The 16,390-nt window shown below is 55.3% G+C and overlaps 1 protein-coding gene across 2 annotated transcripts in view; it reads left to right on the forward strand.

The window, feature by feature from the left end:
* Positions 1-16,109, forward strand: part of ANGPT4 (angiopoietin 4) — a 42,277-nt gene extending 26,168 nt beyond the window's left edge. For both annotated transcript variants that reach the window (XM_058685160.1, XM_058685159.1), the window contains 6 exons: positions 1,857-2,089; positions 4,169-4,284; positions 6,890-6,991; positions 8,501-8,667; positions 13,117-13,247; positions 14,089-16,109. In XM_058685160.1, coding sequence (XP_058541143.1) covers positions 1,857-2,089; positions 4,169-4,284; positions 6,890-6,991; positions 8,501-8,667; positions 13,117-13,247; positions 14,089-14,249 — 910 coding nt within the window. In that variant the 3' untranslated portion in view covers positions 14,250-16,109. The remainder of the gene's footprint in view (positions 1-1,856; positions 2,090-4,168; positions 4,285-6,889; positions 6,992-8,500; positions 8,668-13,116; positions 13,248-14,088) is intronic.
* The last annotated feature ends 281 nt before the right edge of the window (positions 16,110-16,390 follow it).

Here is a 16,390-nt window from a genome sequence, read left to right on the forward strand (position 1 = left end):
TGCCTCGGCTAGACTCATTGTGCTAGTCTGGAGAATGGGTTGGCGTAACCTTACAGATAGGAGAACGTCTCCCTCCTATCCCCATCCCTTAGCCAGCCACCCACCCACGGCAGAGGTAACCGCTCTCCCTGGCTTTGTGTGTGTGTGTGTGTGTGTGTGTGTGTGTGTGCATCCTTTCATTCATTCAATCACCAGTCATTTTTTGAGCTCTCACCACATGTGAGACACTGTTCGAGACACTGGGGGGTACAGAGGTGAACACCAGACAGAAATCCCTGTCCCCCAGCGGACATTCTGTAAGCTGACGTTCGGGGGGTTCTTATGGATATGTAAACAAATATATCCCTTTTTTTATCCTTCTTGATCCCAAATGGAGCGTCCAGCTCTTTTTTCCAAGTATCCTGGAAACCGTTCCCTCATTGCATGTTGCTCGGTCTTTTCTCCAACTGGATAACGTTCCACCCCATGGCTGTGCCCACCCTAATTTTCCCGCGTCCCCAGCGAATGGGCAGTAAGGTTGTTGTTTCCTGTCTTTCTCTACTCTTCAACGTGAGGCGGTGAATAATGTCCCCGTACCTCGCTGCACACACACACGTGAGCCAGCCTGCAGGCGAAAATGCCGGAAGTGGAAAAGTTGAGTCAAAAGCGTTTTTATTTTTTTAAAACTCTTCTTTTTTTTTTAAACCCGTGCCAAAAATGCTCCACGCTTATTATATCGCCAGACAATAGAGACCCGTATAAAATGAAAGGGAAAGTCGGTTCCCTCCACCCGCCTCCTCTCTTCCTCCTCTCCATCACCATCCGCTCCAGCTAGCTCGCCCGCTCGGCAGGAGTAACGACGCTTCGTGGATTTTCTTTCACTTTCTCTGCAAACACAGGCACCACCGTGTCCTTCCACGTGCCTCTCTAAGCCTTTTCCTATAAGTTCACGGGTCTCCCTCTGCATTTACAGCAATACCTTTTTCCTTCCTCTGTTTGGTCACCCACACGTGGGGCTGGACGAGAGGCACTCGTGTCCAGAGCGCAGTCCCGCTCAGATCCTGGGCATCTTTCCAATTCCGCCCAGATGCGCTCTGCCTCCAGAGCATTTCCAGGGACGGAGACAGCACAGGCCCAGCCGGCCCTGGCTGCTGGGCATTCAGGCCCTTCGTTTTTCTCTATTATAACCGATCCCCCAAGGGGCACTCCTGCCCATGCTCCCTAGAGGTTACCTCCTGGGAGCGGACTGCTAGGTCAAAGGGCAGGCATACTGTGGACTTGATAAGGACATCCTTATCAAGGCTGGCATTGATATCAAAAGCTTTGATATCAAAGCTATCATTCCTGGCACTTCCTTCCACCCCCACCTCTCTCTCTCTCTCTCTTTATTTCAATTTTATTTCGTATTTATTTATTTTGAGAGAGAGAGAGCAGGGGAGGGGCAGACAGACAGGGAGAGAGAGGGAATCCCAAGCAGGCTCCAGCGCAGTGCAGAGCTCCACGAGGGGCTGGATCCCAGGAACCCGGTGATCGTGACCTGAGCAGAGATCAAGAGTCAGGGGCTTAAGGACTGAGTCACCCAGGCGCCCCCGCCACCACCACCCCTTTCTTCTCTGGACCCCGATCCATCCATCTTCTTCCAGAGCCAGGTCTCCGGTCTCTCTTTCCTCCCCTCCTCGCTCTCTGCTGCGGGGGGGCACGCCCCCCCCCCACCTCCCCGGGGCTGTGTAACTCTGGGCAGGCGCCCCACCTCTCTGAGCCTCCTTACCGATCTGTTAGGGGAGTGCCCCCCGCCCCCGGGGCCCCGGGGACGAGCCCTCGAGTGTGACCTCGTGGCGGGGACAGCGGGCTGACGCGCGTGCGCCCCCGCCCCGCAGCGCGCTGGAGACGAGGGTGCAGGCCCTGGAGACGCAACAGCAGGCGGAGCTGGCTTCTCTCCGCGGCGAGAAGGAGCGGCTGCGGCGGCTGCTGGGCCGCCAGAGCGGCGCCCTCGCGGGCCTGGAGCGCAGCCTGCGCGCCGCCAGCAGCAACTCGAGCCTCCTGCAGCGCCAACAGCGCCAACTGCTGGAGTCCGTGCAGCGCCTGGTGCGCGTCGTGGCCCAGGGCCCGGGTGAGCGAGGGGGCGCCTGGTGCGGTGCGGGAGGAGGGCAGGGGAGGGGAGGGAGATCCTGCTTACCCTCCCGCTTCGCTGGAAGCCACTGCGGGCAAGGCCCGTCCCCTCTCCCGGCACCTGGGAGATAGAAATGACAACGAAGACTAACAACGAGGAGCACGAGAGTCCTAGGAGGAGCCAAGGCAGACGCCACCCCCTAACTCCATGAGTGACCTTGGGCATGTCCCTCTCTTGGCCTCAGTTTCGCCATCTATTTGTGAAAGTGATAACAATAATAAGGATTCCCCCAGCCCAGACGCGTAAGTTTGGGTTCCAGGATCCACCCGACACCCTCACTTGCTTCGGCTTGCCCCACCCTTCCCCCAGCCTCAGTTTCCCTATCTGTAGAGTGGAGAGATTGGACTCAGTGTTCCCCAAGGCCTCCTCTCGCCCTGTTGCCCTCTTCCCTAAACCCAGGAGAGCCCCACAGAAGTGAGGAGGCATCTCTGGCCCTGGCTGCTGAGAGGGGAGATCAAGGCCGGGGTCGGTTCTCACTGACTCCTTCTGAGGGGGCCCGCTTGGGGTGGCCGAGACCCTGCTGGTTTCAGCTTGAGTCACTCAGTCAGCAGAACCCTAACTGAGCACCCACTGTGTGCCAGCAATGCAGCTGACATTTCCGGACCACAGAAGACCTAAAAGGCAGGGCTGAGGAGAAAGAACACCAACCTGAGGACAGTCAGGAGCCGTGGGAAGGTTTTTACACCCAGCGGGACTATGTTTTAGGAAGCTCAGTTGGAACCGGGCAGTGGAGAACGGCTGGGTGGGAGGGAGAGACGGAGGAACGTGTTTCTACTCCTTGCAGGACCAGCACGGCAGGAGGCCGGGAAGCCTTTAAGGCACAAGGAATCCAGCCGGAGTGACGTGTTCCAGGCACTAAGGCTGGCAGCGATTTAGGGCCAGGGGATGGCACCAGGGCTCTAAGTGGGGCAGGCCCTGCTGGGTTTGAGGGATGTGAGGCCCCAAGGAAGCCATGGGCAGAAGTGGAGTCCTTCCAAACCATGAGATGTGGAGGGACCCGAACGCATCACTGGCTTGTGCCATAGCCCGGGCAGTGACACTGCCTAAATTAGTCCCACGTGTGGGTCTGTTGGAGCTCAGCCCCAGATTCAGGCCCGGGCCCGGCGCCTCTGCCCGCAGGCTCACCGCTAACCCGGTCTCCAGCTGTGATCCCGTGTCTGCTCGCCAGGCTGGGTAGGAGGTTGTGCTGGGCGCCTGGGCTCAGGCACCCTTTGCCCAAACGCCCCGTGCCCCTGCCCTGCTGTCACCAGGGAAGGGCACCGTGGGGTTGCGCCTCCTACCAAAGGGCGCTCTAAGGACTCCTTCGTAAGACCTAGAGACGGGGAAGGCTCTGCCCATGCCCCCAGCTATGTGCCCTTGACCCAGTTACCTTTCCCTTAGCCCTCGGTTGAGGGGGACGTGCCTCACCGGGGTCCCAACCCCAGTTACCTCTCCCGGAAGACCCTAGCAGCCTCGTCTGCAGCCTCCCTGGTTTGAGTCTTATCCCCTGCAGTCTCCGTTCCACGCTTTAGCCGGAGCCCTCTTCCTCCGCACAGTCTGGGTTCCTTCCTCACCCTGGCATCCGAGGCTGACCTGGCGCCTGCTGAAACTCAACCGCATTTCTCGTTCCTCTCTGAACGTCCCTGTGCCAGCCTCGCCCTGCTCCCGTCAAGTTCGTCAGACAGCCAGAGCACTCTCTGGCTCAGCTCTGGTCTCATGGTGTGGGTCATTTCGCCTCCCTGGCCTCCACCACTTTCCCACACCACCCCATCCCCGGCACACGCCAGGACTGTTCCCACCTTGGAGCCCCCCCCGCGCGCTGTTCCCTCTGCCTGGAACATTTTCCCCTTCTCCTAGGTGATCCTGCTCCTTATCCAGACCCCAGCTCGCTCCCCTCCTCTAGGAAACTTTCTCAGGTCTGATACCTCTCCCTGTCCCCAGCATCTCCCAACCCGGAACCCGGCAGGAAGTAGGGCTCACCTGGCCCCTTCCCTCTCTCCTTAGCTTACCTCCAATTGCTTTTGCGTTGTCACATTGCAGCCTCCGTGAGGGCAGCTGAGCAGGTGTTCCAGGACTGTGCAGAGATCCAACGCTTCGGGGCCAACGCCAGTGGCGTCTACACCATCCACGTGGCCAATATGACGGAGCCCAGGAAGGTTAGGGGACTCCCTGGGGGCTGAGGTTAGCGGAGGGTGTTGAGCCAAGGGGCTCCCCGACAGGTCACCGCCTCCCCCCACCCCAGTCAGCTTCAGGCCTTGTCCGACATCTGAGATACCAGAGAAGGTGGGATGACCCTACCTTCGGGAGCCTCCGAGGGAGTCAGAGGTCAGAATGTGGGGGTTAAAGCAGAAGTTCCCAGAGTTGGAAGTACATCCTTCTGCATCTTCTCCAGAGATGCTTTTAGTTGGAATGGCAGAAAACAGTTCTGTGTTGGTTAAGGTCATGCTGGCTGTGGGGCGCCTGGGTGGCTCAGCTGGTTATAAGCATCTGACTTCAGCTCAGGTCACGATCTCACAGTTCTGAGTTCAAGCCCCACGTCGGGCTCTGTGCGGACAGCTCGGAGCCTGGAGCCTGCTTCGGACTCTGTGTCTCCCTCTCTCTCTCTCTGCCACGTCCCCGTTCACACTCTGTCCCTCTCTCTCTCTCTGTCTCTCTCTCTCAAAAATAAACAAACATCAAAAAAAATTTTAATTGGAAAAAAAAGGTAATGCTGGCTGAAAGAGCAAACAAACGTTGAAAATCCAGGGGCTTAACACAAAGAAGTTTATTTCTAGTTTAAAAAAAATTTTTTTTAATGTTTATTTTTGAGAGAGAGAGAGCGAGAGCGAGCAGGGGTGGGGGAGGGGCAGAGAGAGAGGGAGACACAGAATCCGAAGCAGGCTCCAGGCTCTGAGCTGTCCGCACAGAGCCCGGGGTGGGGCTCCAACCCACAAACCGTGAGATCATGACCTGAGCGGAAGTCGGGCGCTTAACTGACTGAGTCACCCAAGCGCCCCACAAAGAGGTTTATTTCTAATTTACATATAGTCCAGTTGAACGCAGGTGTGGGGGCTCTGCTGCACGTGGGAAATGAGGGACCAGGGCCAATAGAGACCCCACCATCTCCAGTGAGTGTCTTCAGTGAATGTTGCCCTGGGCTTTGGAGGTCCACTTATGAGATGGATGAGGGGTCGAGGGGAAGTGTGGGTATCAGGAGGCAGGGTTTGGAAGCCAGACCCAGAAGTAAAAGAGTATGGAGAACAAGTAGTCAGTCTTTGCACTTCCTAATTCCCTTTTCAATTTTCTTTGACTTCCTATAATATATATATATATATATATATATATATATATATATATATTATATACATTTATATATGTTTGTTTCCAGGCCGTCTTTAACACTTCACACACACCTGCTAAACTCCTCTTTTAACAAAGAGATCAGGCCCTCGATGTCTAGCTAGAATTTCATGTTTTCATTACATTTATTTTTACAATTATTTGACTAAAAGCAAGTGTTACTAATGTTCAACTTGTGGTACTGATAAGATTTCCTTCTGAAATACATTTCATCTAAGTATTTAAGTTTTTTTTTAAGGGACACTACTTTTTAAGTAAATATTCTATATGAAATTAGGTTCATTCTATATGAAATTCAGCTATGGTGAAATTCTGTGAGGCAAAAGAGCTGGGCTCAGACCTCAGCGTAATTTAGTCTCACTTGCCTCGAGAAAGCCCCTTCTCCTCTCTGGACCTCAGTTTCCCTTACTGTACCCTCCACTACTCCCACAACAAATGCCACTGTCGCCTCTCCCTGAGCAGGCTTCTACTTTCTAAGAGCCGCTCCCTTCACTGCCATTTCCACTTGTCTGCCTGTCACATCATCGTCCAAAGTCCTGTTCCAATGCTACCTCCTCTGAGAAGCCTTCCGGGGTTGCCCAGTGACTCCTTCTTAGGAGCTCTTCTTGTGGCTGCCCAAATGTTCATAACCAATAGTCTGCCTGCCCCATCATAGCAGCCAGGCATATCCTCCAGACCAAGCCAGCCCTGAGGGTTGATTGATCTCTGACGCGTCTCTGTCACCTAGTATGGGACCAGGGACCAAGTGTGTCTTCACTGAACATTGAACATGTACTGAACTGGCTGGAAGAATAATACAAACAAAGATTAGGCTGAAAGAAGAGATTATGATGGATGGTGAGCTCTTTGAGAGAAAGACTCTTTCTGTCTTATCCATACTGGCACCTCCCATACTTTGGAGCTTGGTATATAGCAGGTGCTCAGAAAACATTTGCCCGCTGAATGTAATAACATTTCCTGAGTCTACGCCGTGTGCCAAGCATGTTACACCTGTCAGCATTTAATCCTTACCACAACCTCGCAATAATAGCGGGGGAAAAGCCTCCGTTTACTTAGTTCCCAATATGCCCAGACTCTTTTCTTTGGATGACTCATTATACATAGTTCTTGCATCAAGCCAACTTGTAGGCGAGAAACTGAGGCACAAAGAGGTTAAGGTTTTAACACTTACATTTTACAAACGAGGAAAGGAAGGCTCTGAGAGGACATCACTTGTCCACGACTTTAGAAAAAATGATGACACTAAGTGGGAAATGTGAACCTGGATATTTCTGATGCCCTTGACCACCAGGCTCACCTGTTGCTCTGTGAAACTGTCAGCCAAATCAAAATGGGGCTGGTCCAGAGCTGCTTCTGACATCTTCCAAGGGCTTCCAACTCCCCCACCCACAACCACCACCACTACCACCCAATTCCTTCCAGGTGTTCTGTGACATGGAGGCCAATGGAGGCGGATGGACTCTCATCCAGCGCCGTGAGAATGGCAGTGTGAATTTCCAGCGGAACTGGAGAGATTACAAACAGGTAACACTGCTGAAGGGGCTTTTCAGCCCTGAAACTGGGGCAGGGGGGTTGTAGGCAGGGCACTGGTTTGCCTTCAACCCTCCCCGGGCGGGGGGGGGGGGGAATCAACCCACCTAAAACCAACCACCTTCAAACAGATTTTCCTAGTGCACATTCACTGTCAAGAACTCTGTCACCTGAAATTGAACCTTCTTTTTGCAGGTTCTGACATCTATCCTAAAAATAAAAGTTTAACTTTATTTTTTTTTATTTGTGTAAAGACTATACATACATATTGCTTTAAAAAAATTTTTTTTAAGAATACAAAAATGGAACAGAAAAAAGTAGTCTCCCCTGCCTACCCCTGACTGCGTTGCTTAAATGAATGTCCTTATCTTTGCACACATATATAATCACATTTTCAGGAGAGATTCTTTAATGTGGAATTGCTGGCTCAAAGACCCAGTGCATTTTACAAGATGAGAAGTAGTGCCCTAGTGTCTTCCAAGTTGTAGATTAACTTTTGAGTAAAGGACTTTTGTCATGCTGGCTTAAAAGCTCTTAAAGTTTCCACAAGCAAAAGAAATAGAAGAAGGTATGTGGAAATGCAACAATATCATTAGTTGTGGCTGCGTACTGTTCATTTGACCAGCACTTAAAAATAAATACCAAATTAAGATATGAGTGTCCTTGAGCCAATTGAGTTTTAAACAAGTATTAAAATGGCAAAAAAGAAAGGGGATGCTCAGACACGGAAATACACAAGAGCACTGAATACTAACAGACTAATCGGCAGCGAGGCAGGACCGAAGTGGGGAGTGGGGTTTAGGTGTGCCCCTGTCCTTGGTGCTGAATTATTATTCGGGCCGAGGACAGGTTTCTCATCACCGTGGGACACTAACGCGCTTAGCTTTGCATTTCTGTGTTGTTGAAATTTTGCAGGAGTTGCCATGCCACCCAACAAAGGTCGCTCTACAATTTATGCCCCCGATTAAAATCTTTTAATGTTTTGTTGCGGTCCAACACACATGCAGCTAAGTGCACAAATCTTAAAAGCGGAAGATACTCAGTGGGTTTTTACCTGTGTGTTCACCGACGTGCCCACCATTCAAAGCTAGATATACAGCACTGCCAGCACCACAGAAGCCCCTCTGGTGCCCCCCTGTGCCTCCTCGTGCCCCAGTCAATACTCCCCCAAAAGGTAGTTGCCATTCTGACTTCTAGCACGACGGATTCATTTTGCCTGTTCTGAAACTCCACAGAAATGTGATTTCAGTTATTTTTAACAGAATTTACCCAGTTTTACAAAAATCTTGGGTCTTTTTTTTTTTTTTTTTTTTTTTTTTTTGCTCTAGGAGGTGGAGAACTCCCATCCCCAGGCCTGCCCACACTGTACTTTATGGACTTGGTCATTAGGCAAAGTGGTTTTGGATTAAGTGGCCCTGGAGCCCGGCCCAGCCCAGCTCCTCGGCCAGGGGCATGGCCTCCCATCGCAGCATGAAGCCCACCCCCACCCTTCGCTCCCCACAGGGCTTCGGCGACCCGGCAGGGGAGCACTGGCTGGGCAATGAGGTGATGCACCAGCTCACCGGCCGCACAGCCTACTCCCTGCGTGTGGAGCTGCAAGACTGGGAAGGCAACGAGGCCTACGCTCAGTATGAGCATTTCCAGCTGGGCAGCGAGGGGCAGCTGTACAGGTGGGCTCGGGGCCCAGGCTGGTGGGCGGGCTGGGGTCCCGGGCTAGTGGCTGTAGAGTCCGCACCAAGGGTCAATCCCTGGGCGTCTCCTGTTCCTACCATCTGTCCCCCATTTGGGCGCACGTCACGGGATCTGGAGGCGGCCGGTTAACACTCAGCACGTCCCGGCCACTGGGTGGGGTGGAGAGACTGTCGCTGACGCTGCCATCCCAGGAGCAGGAAAGGGCCTTCTCAGGTCAGTCACCCCGAGGCAGCCATATTCCTGAGGCCCAGAGCGGGGAGCCCAGCCTGTCCCATGCCGTGGGGTAAGGTAGAAAGGTCCCTGGGCTACGAATCAGGGAACCTGAGCTCCTTCTGGCTCTGTTCCAGCTCGCTTTGTCAATTTGGGCAAGTCAATGTTCTGGCTTGTCTGGACTTCCGCTGCTTAACTGCGGGATGGGCTTAAATATGAGCGTAATGTGAAATCATCAAGGTCTCCCACACCTCCCTCGGCTCGGTTCTTGGCTCTATTTCGGAAAAGAAATGAGCACTTACTGAGCACCTACTCTGTTCCAGGCATATTACTCCATTTAATCCTCCCACAACACGCTGAGGTAAGCATTGCCGCACCTGCTTTACTGATGTGGAAACTGAGGCACACAGCTTAAGTATCCTGCCCCAAGTTACAAGTTAAGTAGAGCTTAGATTTGAACTCAGGTCTCTCTGCTACTGACACCCAGGGTGTTTCTACTACATGATGTTGCCTCTCTGAGAAACTCAGGGTTCTTGAAGATACGACTGGGTCCTGGCTATCTTTGAACCAGGACAGGATTGAAATCATAGACTCCCACTCACAAGTCTGCAAAGGACGTCACCTGTTGCCTGGGGCTTCATGTGATGCTAGCACATATGCCCCAGCCACCAGCCAGCCAGGCTGGGATGCCTCCACTGACAGGGGAGTCACTTCCTCCAAAGGAATCGGATGATTCTCCGTCTTCCTGCACTTTAGGTCTAATTCCATCTCAGGGAGCTTTTCGATATTATGCTCCACCCACTCCTTTCTCTTCTTATTAGACGCCCTGGATCCTTCAGCTAAGTTGTTCTGACATCCTCCTTACGGGACCCACCCCAATCTGATAATAGTCCTCCTTAAACAGCCAGGTTCAGAGCTGAATGAACCATGCCCTGGGTCTGGGCGAGGCAAGGGCTAAGCTGGATGGTCCTCTCCCCGCTACTCCTCGAGCTGACCAGGGAGTAACCACAACACGCTGCCGACTCCTAGTCAAGCCACTAAAGCCAAGGCTTAAGTCCTGCCTCCATCCCTATCTCCCTCAGTGATCCTGAAGAAATGCCTCCACTTTCTCATCTGTAAAATGGGTGCCCTAGGTGTACGTACCTTATTCAAAGTGCTATGAAGCTCAAATGAGATACTGCACACTGAGCATTAACACAGTGCCTGGTACTTAGTAAATGCTCAGCAAAGAATATAACTGCTGACCCCGAGGCAGCTGTTCACACACTTGGCTCGCCTGCTCTGTGTGAGTTCACTGCTGTTCCTATCCCCGTTGCTTCGTTCACAGTCGTGGGTCCTGTGTGTCTGGGGGTGAGCATGTCCACAGGCAGTCCCACACTCCTGGGAAGACACTAGCTGCCTGTGGGGAACACACAGGGGCATAGAGATGCTTGTGCGAACAGGGAGGACTCCTTGGAGGAGGTAATGCCTATAAAGGGTGGGCATCCTCCAGACAAAGAGAGAATAGGAAGGGCACCCCCAGGCAGTGGGGATGTTTTGAAAAAAGGCAGAGAGGGGGTTCCTTCCATCCAGCTGGCCACGGATACCCCAAACCTGAGCAAGTCTCTTTCAAGATCATAAGGAAGAGTCCCTGCTCTTTCAGGAAAGGCTTGGGAGTCTGGGGGGGAGCGAAGGGGGCAGCGGGGGGGGGGGGGGAGGGGCGGCACGGAGATCCTAGAAAACAGAGGGAGATGTGGAAACTGCCAGAGAAGAGCCAAAGGGAGAGTGACAGAACAGATGCTGGTCCCCGTGCCCCCACCGTAGGGTCAGCTGGCGGCTGAGGTGGGGAGGATCCCCACAGGGAAGCCCAGAGGCAGGGAAGCATAGGCATCAGGGGCGGGAAGGCCACCCTTATTTGTCAGACACAATAATGAGGGCCTTCTAGAGCCTGACTAAGGCACATGCGTAAGCCTGCAAGAGAAAGTGGCCCACAGGGAGGGAGGAAGCAGGAGGCACGGCCAAGGCACAGGCACATGCCCCCCAAAGGTGCCCACACACCCAGATCTGATTACAAGTGCGAGATACACAGAGACACGCAAGGGCGGGCACAGACATACGTGCACATGTGGAGGGGCTCGCCACACCTCTGGGGCACACACGTAGGCCTACAGAGCGCACAGACTCACACAAGCGCATCGCTACACAAGCAAGCACAGACACGTGCAGCGGTGCTTTGCAGAAGCCCTCACAGGTAACACACGCGCAATTCCAGACACAAAGGCAGATTCCACCATAGATACTGACACACAGACTCAGAACACACGCACACATATGCGCGCAGGCACGCACAACGGTATCCAAACGCTCACAACTGTAGATGCACAGACCCACCCACAGATCCACAGACACGTGGAAAACACACCTTGTGTGCCTAACTTGGGGATACCCGGAGGCCTGTGTGTTTGAGTTCCCCAGGCTTGAGCCATGCACATGTTCGAGATGGGTCTCAGCACTGAGTCACGTGGGGCATCCTGGTCCCCGACTTGAGAATTCCCCGGGGGTCACGAGATCCCCATTCTGGCGCCCACGGGGGAGGGGAAGGGAGGCAGAGACTGAGCTGAGGACTTGGAGACAGTAGGGAGGCCAGTGCTGCTGGAGTAACCCCCGTGAGGCCCATCGGCTTTGTCCAGCCCCGACTCTACCCAGCTCAGACTGAATGTCACCCCGAACCTCAGCCAGAGCCCCAAGTCTGACCTTGAACTGACATCGCTGAAGCCTCAAGGGGAGCCTATAATAGCCACAAAGAGAAGCTGGGACTATATGAAGCCATGGGCCAACCTGTCTGTCCCCACCCCCGAGAGCCCTGGCCAGATGGGCCTCTTTCCGGGGTGGGGGAGGCTACAACACCAGTCAGGCGAGCCCTGGGTTGCATGTTTAAGGGCACAGTTAGAGCTTCACGGTTAGAGCATCTGGCCCCGAGGGCCATGCCCCTGCCTCACCACAGACAGGCAGAGCCCATGGTGGGAGGTGCAGGGACCGAGCCAGGCCGCGTGCCCAAGCCCCACATTTCCTCCTGATCCCACAAGGGGGCATCTCCCAGGCCCTGCCCTGGGGGAACCAGAGCTTCCCTGAGCTTCCCTGGCCGCCTCTGGTGTCCATTTTCCTCCACCCGTAGGACCTTCTTCATCGTCCTCAGACCAGGTCCCCACCTGCGTTGCCTGTGCTACAAGCACGAAACGCTCTCTCCAACCAGGCTGAGCGGGAGCCCTTGCCAGCCACATGCCAAGGGCTGGGAACACAGGGACGCATGACAGCCAGCCCTCAACGTGCTGAGTATTTACTGCATGCCCGCCCTGCTCTGCATTCATCACACGCCAAAGTCATGGCACCGCAATAACCAGACCAGGGCGCCACTGTTAATATTACCGTTATTAGCATTTTAGCAGATGACGAAACTGAAACTGACAGGTGACGCAGGCTGCCCAAGGTCATGCCGCCGCAGAATGACAGAGCGGGGATTCGAACCTAGGCATTCTGTCCCCCAGAGCTCATGGTCGTAATCACCATGCAGGCCTGGACATGCCCAAGAGGATCTCACAGCCTGGCAGAGAAATAGAAACCCTCCCCAGCGGGCTGCGGATGTGCAAGTCACAGGGCTGGGGCTGCCCCGGGGCACAGAGCCGTGTGGGCTGGTGTGGTCAGGGAAGGCTTCCTGAAGGTGGCAGGGCGGTCAGCTGGCGAGGGAAATGCACCGGGCTGGCATCTGGCTCTCACCCTCTTCCGTTCTGAGGCCTGGGGCAGGCTCCTCAGGTTCTTGGGCTCTGTTTCTTCGTCTGTAAACTGGAACCAATAGGGTGTTGCGAGGACTGAGCAAGAATGAGTTAACCCACATGAAGCGCTTGGAACGATGCCCAGGGCACAGTAGACGTTCAAAAAAACGTTAGCCATCACCTTCATTCTCGTCATTTTGATCCCTCTCACTCTTGTCCGAGACTCAGGGTCGGTGAGATGAGGGAGGCCTGGCCCACAGTGGGTGCTGTTCCCGGGGAGACAGCAGGCAGGGAGGGTAATCCAGGGGCAGGGATGGCCGAAGCACCCTAGGCTGGGGCGCCCCTCACCCCAGAACAACCGGAGAGGTGCCCCCGCCTAGGACCAAGCCTCCTGGGGAGGTCGTTCTTTAACCAGCCCCATCCTCACTCTGGACCCCTCTCCCATCACCACCTCCCGGTGGCCTCCAGGCTTTCTCTGAGCGGATACAGCGGCTCAGCAGGGCGCCAGAGCAGCCTGGTCCTGCAAGGCACCAACTTCAGCACCCGTGATGCAGACAATGACAACTGCCTCTGCAAGTGTGCCCAGATGCTGTCTGGAGGTGGGTGCCAGTGGGCTCAAGCCCCGCTCACCCACAGGCTCACTTGGCTGGACACCCCCATTTCCTCCCCACCCCCGGGCGGGCCTGGCTGTGCCCTATCCGCCCCTTCCCCCACCAAGTCCTCAAGGTTCCCTCAGGGTCTTGCCTCATCCTGACACAGGCACCACCAGTTTTCGCCTGAGACTGGGGGGTGGGGTCCCAACCCCAGGCCTGAGAACCCACTCCCCCCCCAGGCTGAGCAGGACCAAGATGGGGAGACGTGGGCAGAGGGACAAGAGGGGCAGCTCCCCACCAAGGCCTGGCTCAGGCAGTGCTCCTGGGCGTGGGGGACACAGGTCAGAAAGCAGGAGATGGGGTGAGTAGGAGGGGCAGAGATAGGAGGAGAGATCTCCTGGGACGCAGAGACAGAGATAAGAGAGACATCAGGACATAGAGACACAGAGCAGTGAACACAGAGAGTCCCACGGGAACAGAAGTCCAGAGGGAGAGATGGAGAGACGATGTGCAGACCACAGAAAGACAGATGGACACATTGTGTGAGAGACAGACCCCAAAAGGCAGGGCAACAGAGACCAAAGGGAGAGACAGAGGCACCAGAGCCCCACAGAGAGACGGACACAAGCTCAGGGACCATCAAGGTGCCGTCCCCCAGAGGCCACGGGCTGAGCGGAAGGTCCGGGACTCTCCCTCCCATCCCGGTGCCCCTCCCACCCTGTCCATCTCCTGCCAGCTGGCTCCCTGGAGGAGGCAGCAGCCCTGATGGGTCCCCGGGGTAGAGGGCTGCCCTCGGCCCCCTGGCTGGCCCCTACCTCCCCAGAGCGTCTTCCTCTCCCTCCACCAGGATGGTGGTTTGATGCCTGCGGCCTCTCAAATCTCAATGGTATCTACTACCCGGCTCACCATCACGTGCGCAAGCTCAACGGCATCCGCTGGCACTACTTCCAAGGCCCCAGCTACTCGCTGCGGGCCACCCGCATGATGGTGCGTCCCGTGGGCGTCTAATAAGCAGCGACACCCGGACGCTGGACCCACAGGAAGAGCCGGGACTCGGTATTCCCTGAACGAGCTGGATCCAAACACGGGACACAGTGCCAGGGTATGATCCTGGACACCCGGGCCCCCCCTGGGCCAGGCCTCCTTGCCCAGGAGTGCAGAGGATCTGCTGCCTCCCTGTTCTCCTCAAGTTGTGACATGATGGTGGGTGGCGGGGGGGGGGGGGGGGGGGATCTGACTCTATAGTATCCCTCTTTCCTCTTCCCTTCTGTCTCCGGCAGGGGTCCCCTGCCAGCTTGAGGGTCACAATACCCTGAATGAGCGGAGAGCAAACTTAAGTTCGGTCCTCAAAGAAATATATGAGTACGGTCCACTTCTCCCAGGCCCCAGCATCTGAAGGCCAGACCTGGCCTCTCGGGGGCTTCAGAAGATCTAAGGGGCATTCCTTTACCGCTGGCATGTCCTCGAATATGTTCCAGAGAGAATATCTCAGGCGCCCCTCAAAAAGTACCTGGGGTCAAGTGAGGGAGGGAAACACCCAGTTAAATCAACGTGAACAGGCATTCTTAGCTGCAGGACCTGTCAGGGCCTTTAATGTGGTCATATGCCTTTTGACTGCCTGTGAAGGAGTTAGAATGGGCAGCTTTCTCCAAATGTCCTTATTTGAAAACAGGCCCTGTTGATCGCAGAGCATCTCTCGGGGCTGCAGATGCCCTTGGGAAAAGTTGGTCAAATGTGACAGGATGGAGACCCCGAGCTCCACCGCTGCACCCCCACCTGCACCCACTCTTTCTGGCTACAAGAGCCACAGCGATGGCCCCAAACAGCCCTTAAAAACAACCGGAAGCAGCTTTGGGTCAAAGAAGACACACTCCACCCCTCAAGAAGGGTCTAGAACGAAGTTTCCGATCTGTGCTCTGGGCCGGGGTCCCGCCAGGCTCCGTCTGGTCCTTGAGAAGCCAGATTTCTGCCCGGAGGCTGCCCTCTCAGCACTCCCTGTCACCCTCGCTCACCTCAGCTCACGTTCACGGGCTGTTGGGGACCGTCCACTCCGCCTCGAGCAGGACCCCAATCTTCAGGTCCAGATCCTTCCAGCCTCCAAGCTGAGACCCTAACCCTCTCCTCCCACCTGATCCAACAGTGCTGCCACCCGCAGCTAGGGGGTTGCGGGAGGTGGGGGTGGGGGGCAGAGCAAGCCTTCGCCTGGGTCCGGGAGACCAGGGGCTCCTCGTGAACTTCCTTCGGAGGACAGGGTCAGAGAGGGGCCACCCACCCCCTCACTGTGTCACCCTCCTCAGTTCTGACGAGGCCATCATAGTCCTGCCATCTTCGGCCAACACCCAGGCCAGCCCAGACCAACCTGCTCTTCCCTTAAGGGTATGCTCTGTCTTCAGAGGGTCTTCTGCTGGATGGGGCTGGGGTGGTGGAAGACCCACCTTGTCCCCCTGCCCTTGGGTCCCCGCTCAGCCGAGCCCCTGAGCAAGCCCCGCACAGATGCAAGCTCATCTCTTTAGAAACAACAAAGGATATGGTTGCCAAGGGGGGCATTTCAGGCGAGGGTGGGGAAGGACGGCGGGCAGGGTGCTGCTCAGAAGCCTCACGTGGCCTTACACCGCATTTGCTCGGTAGGCTTTTGTTTAACATCCGCTGTGGGCAGGGCTCTGGAGTGGGAGGGACCTGCTCCAGCTCTTGGACTTGAGGCCAGTGGCTCAGCCTCTCGAGGCCTCGGTTATCTTGTCTGTGAAACGGAGATGAAGCTCCCTCCTGGCTGGGCTGTGGCAAGGAGGCGATGAAAGGATGTACGTCAACTTTGTAACAGAGCCTGGCACGAGCAGGTGCCTAATAAACGTTAGTTCCCAGAGAGGTAAACGGGGTGAGGAAATCCACCCCTAGGGCGGGCCCCCGCTCCTTCCGGGCCCAGGCAAGGTGAGCATGTGTTCCTGAATCCATGGCGTTTATTTGTGTACTGCTGAGCTTAGCGGCTAGGTGTGCTGGAGACGGGGTGGAGGCAAAGCTGTGAGCCCCACGGACAGACTCTGGGGTGGTGAAGGCCCACATCGCCGTCTACACTCGCTTTCTGAAAAAGGCCAGGCTGATTTAGGTTACCCTCAGATACCTGTTCTTAAGTAGTCATGCTTCCTTCCTACCTT

This window comes from Neofelis nebulosa, chromosome 9 (genome assembly GCF_028018385.1).
Source record: "Neofelis nebulosa isolate mNeoNeb1 chromosome 9, mNeoNeb1.pri, whole genome shotgun sequence".
NCBI classification, from domain to species: domain Eukaryota; kingdom Metazoa; phylum Chordata; class Mammalia; order Carnivora; family Felidae; genus Neofelis; species Neofelis nebulosa.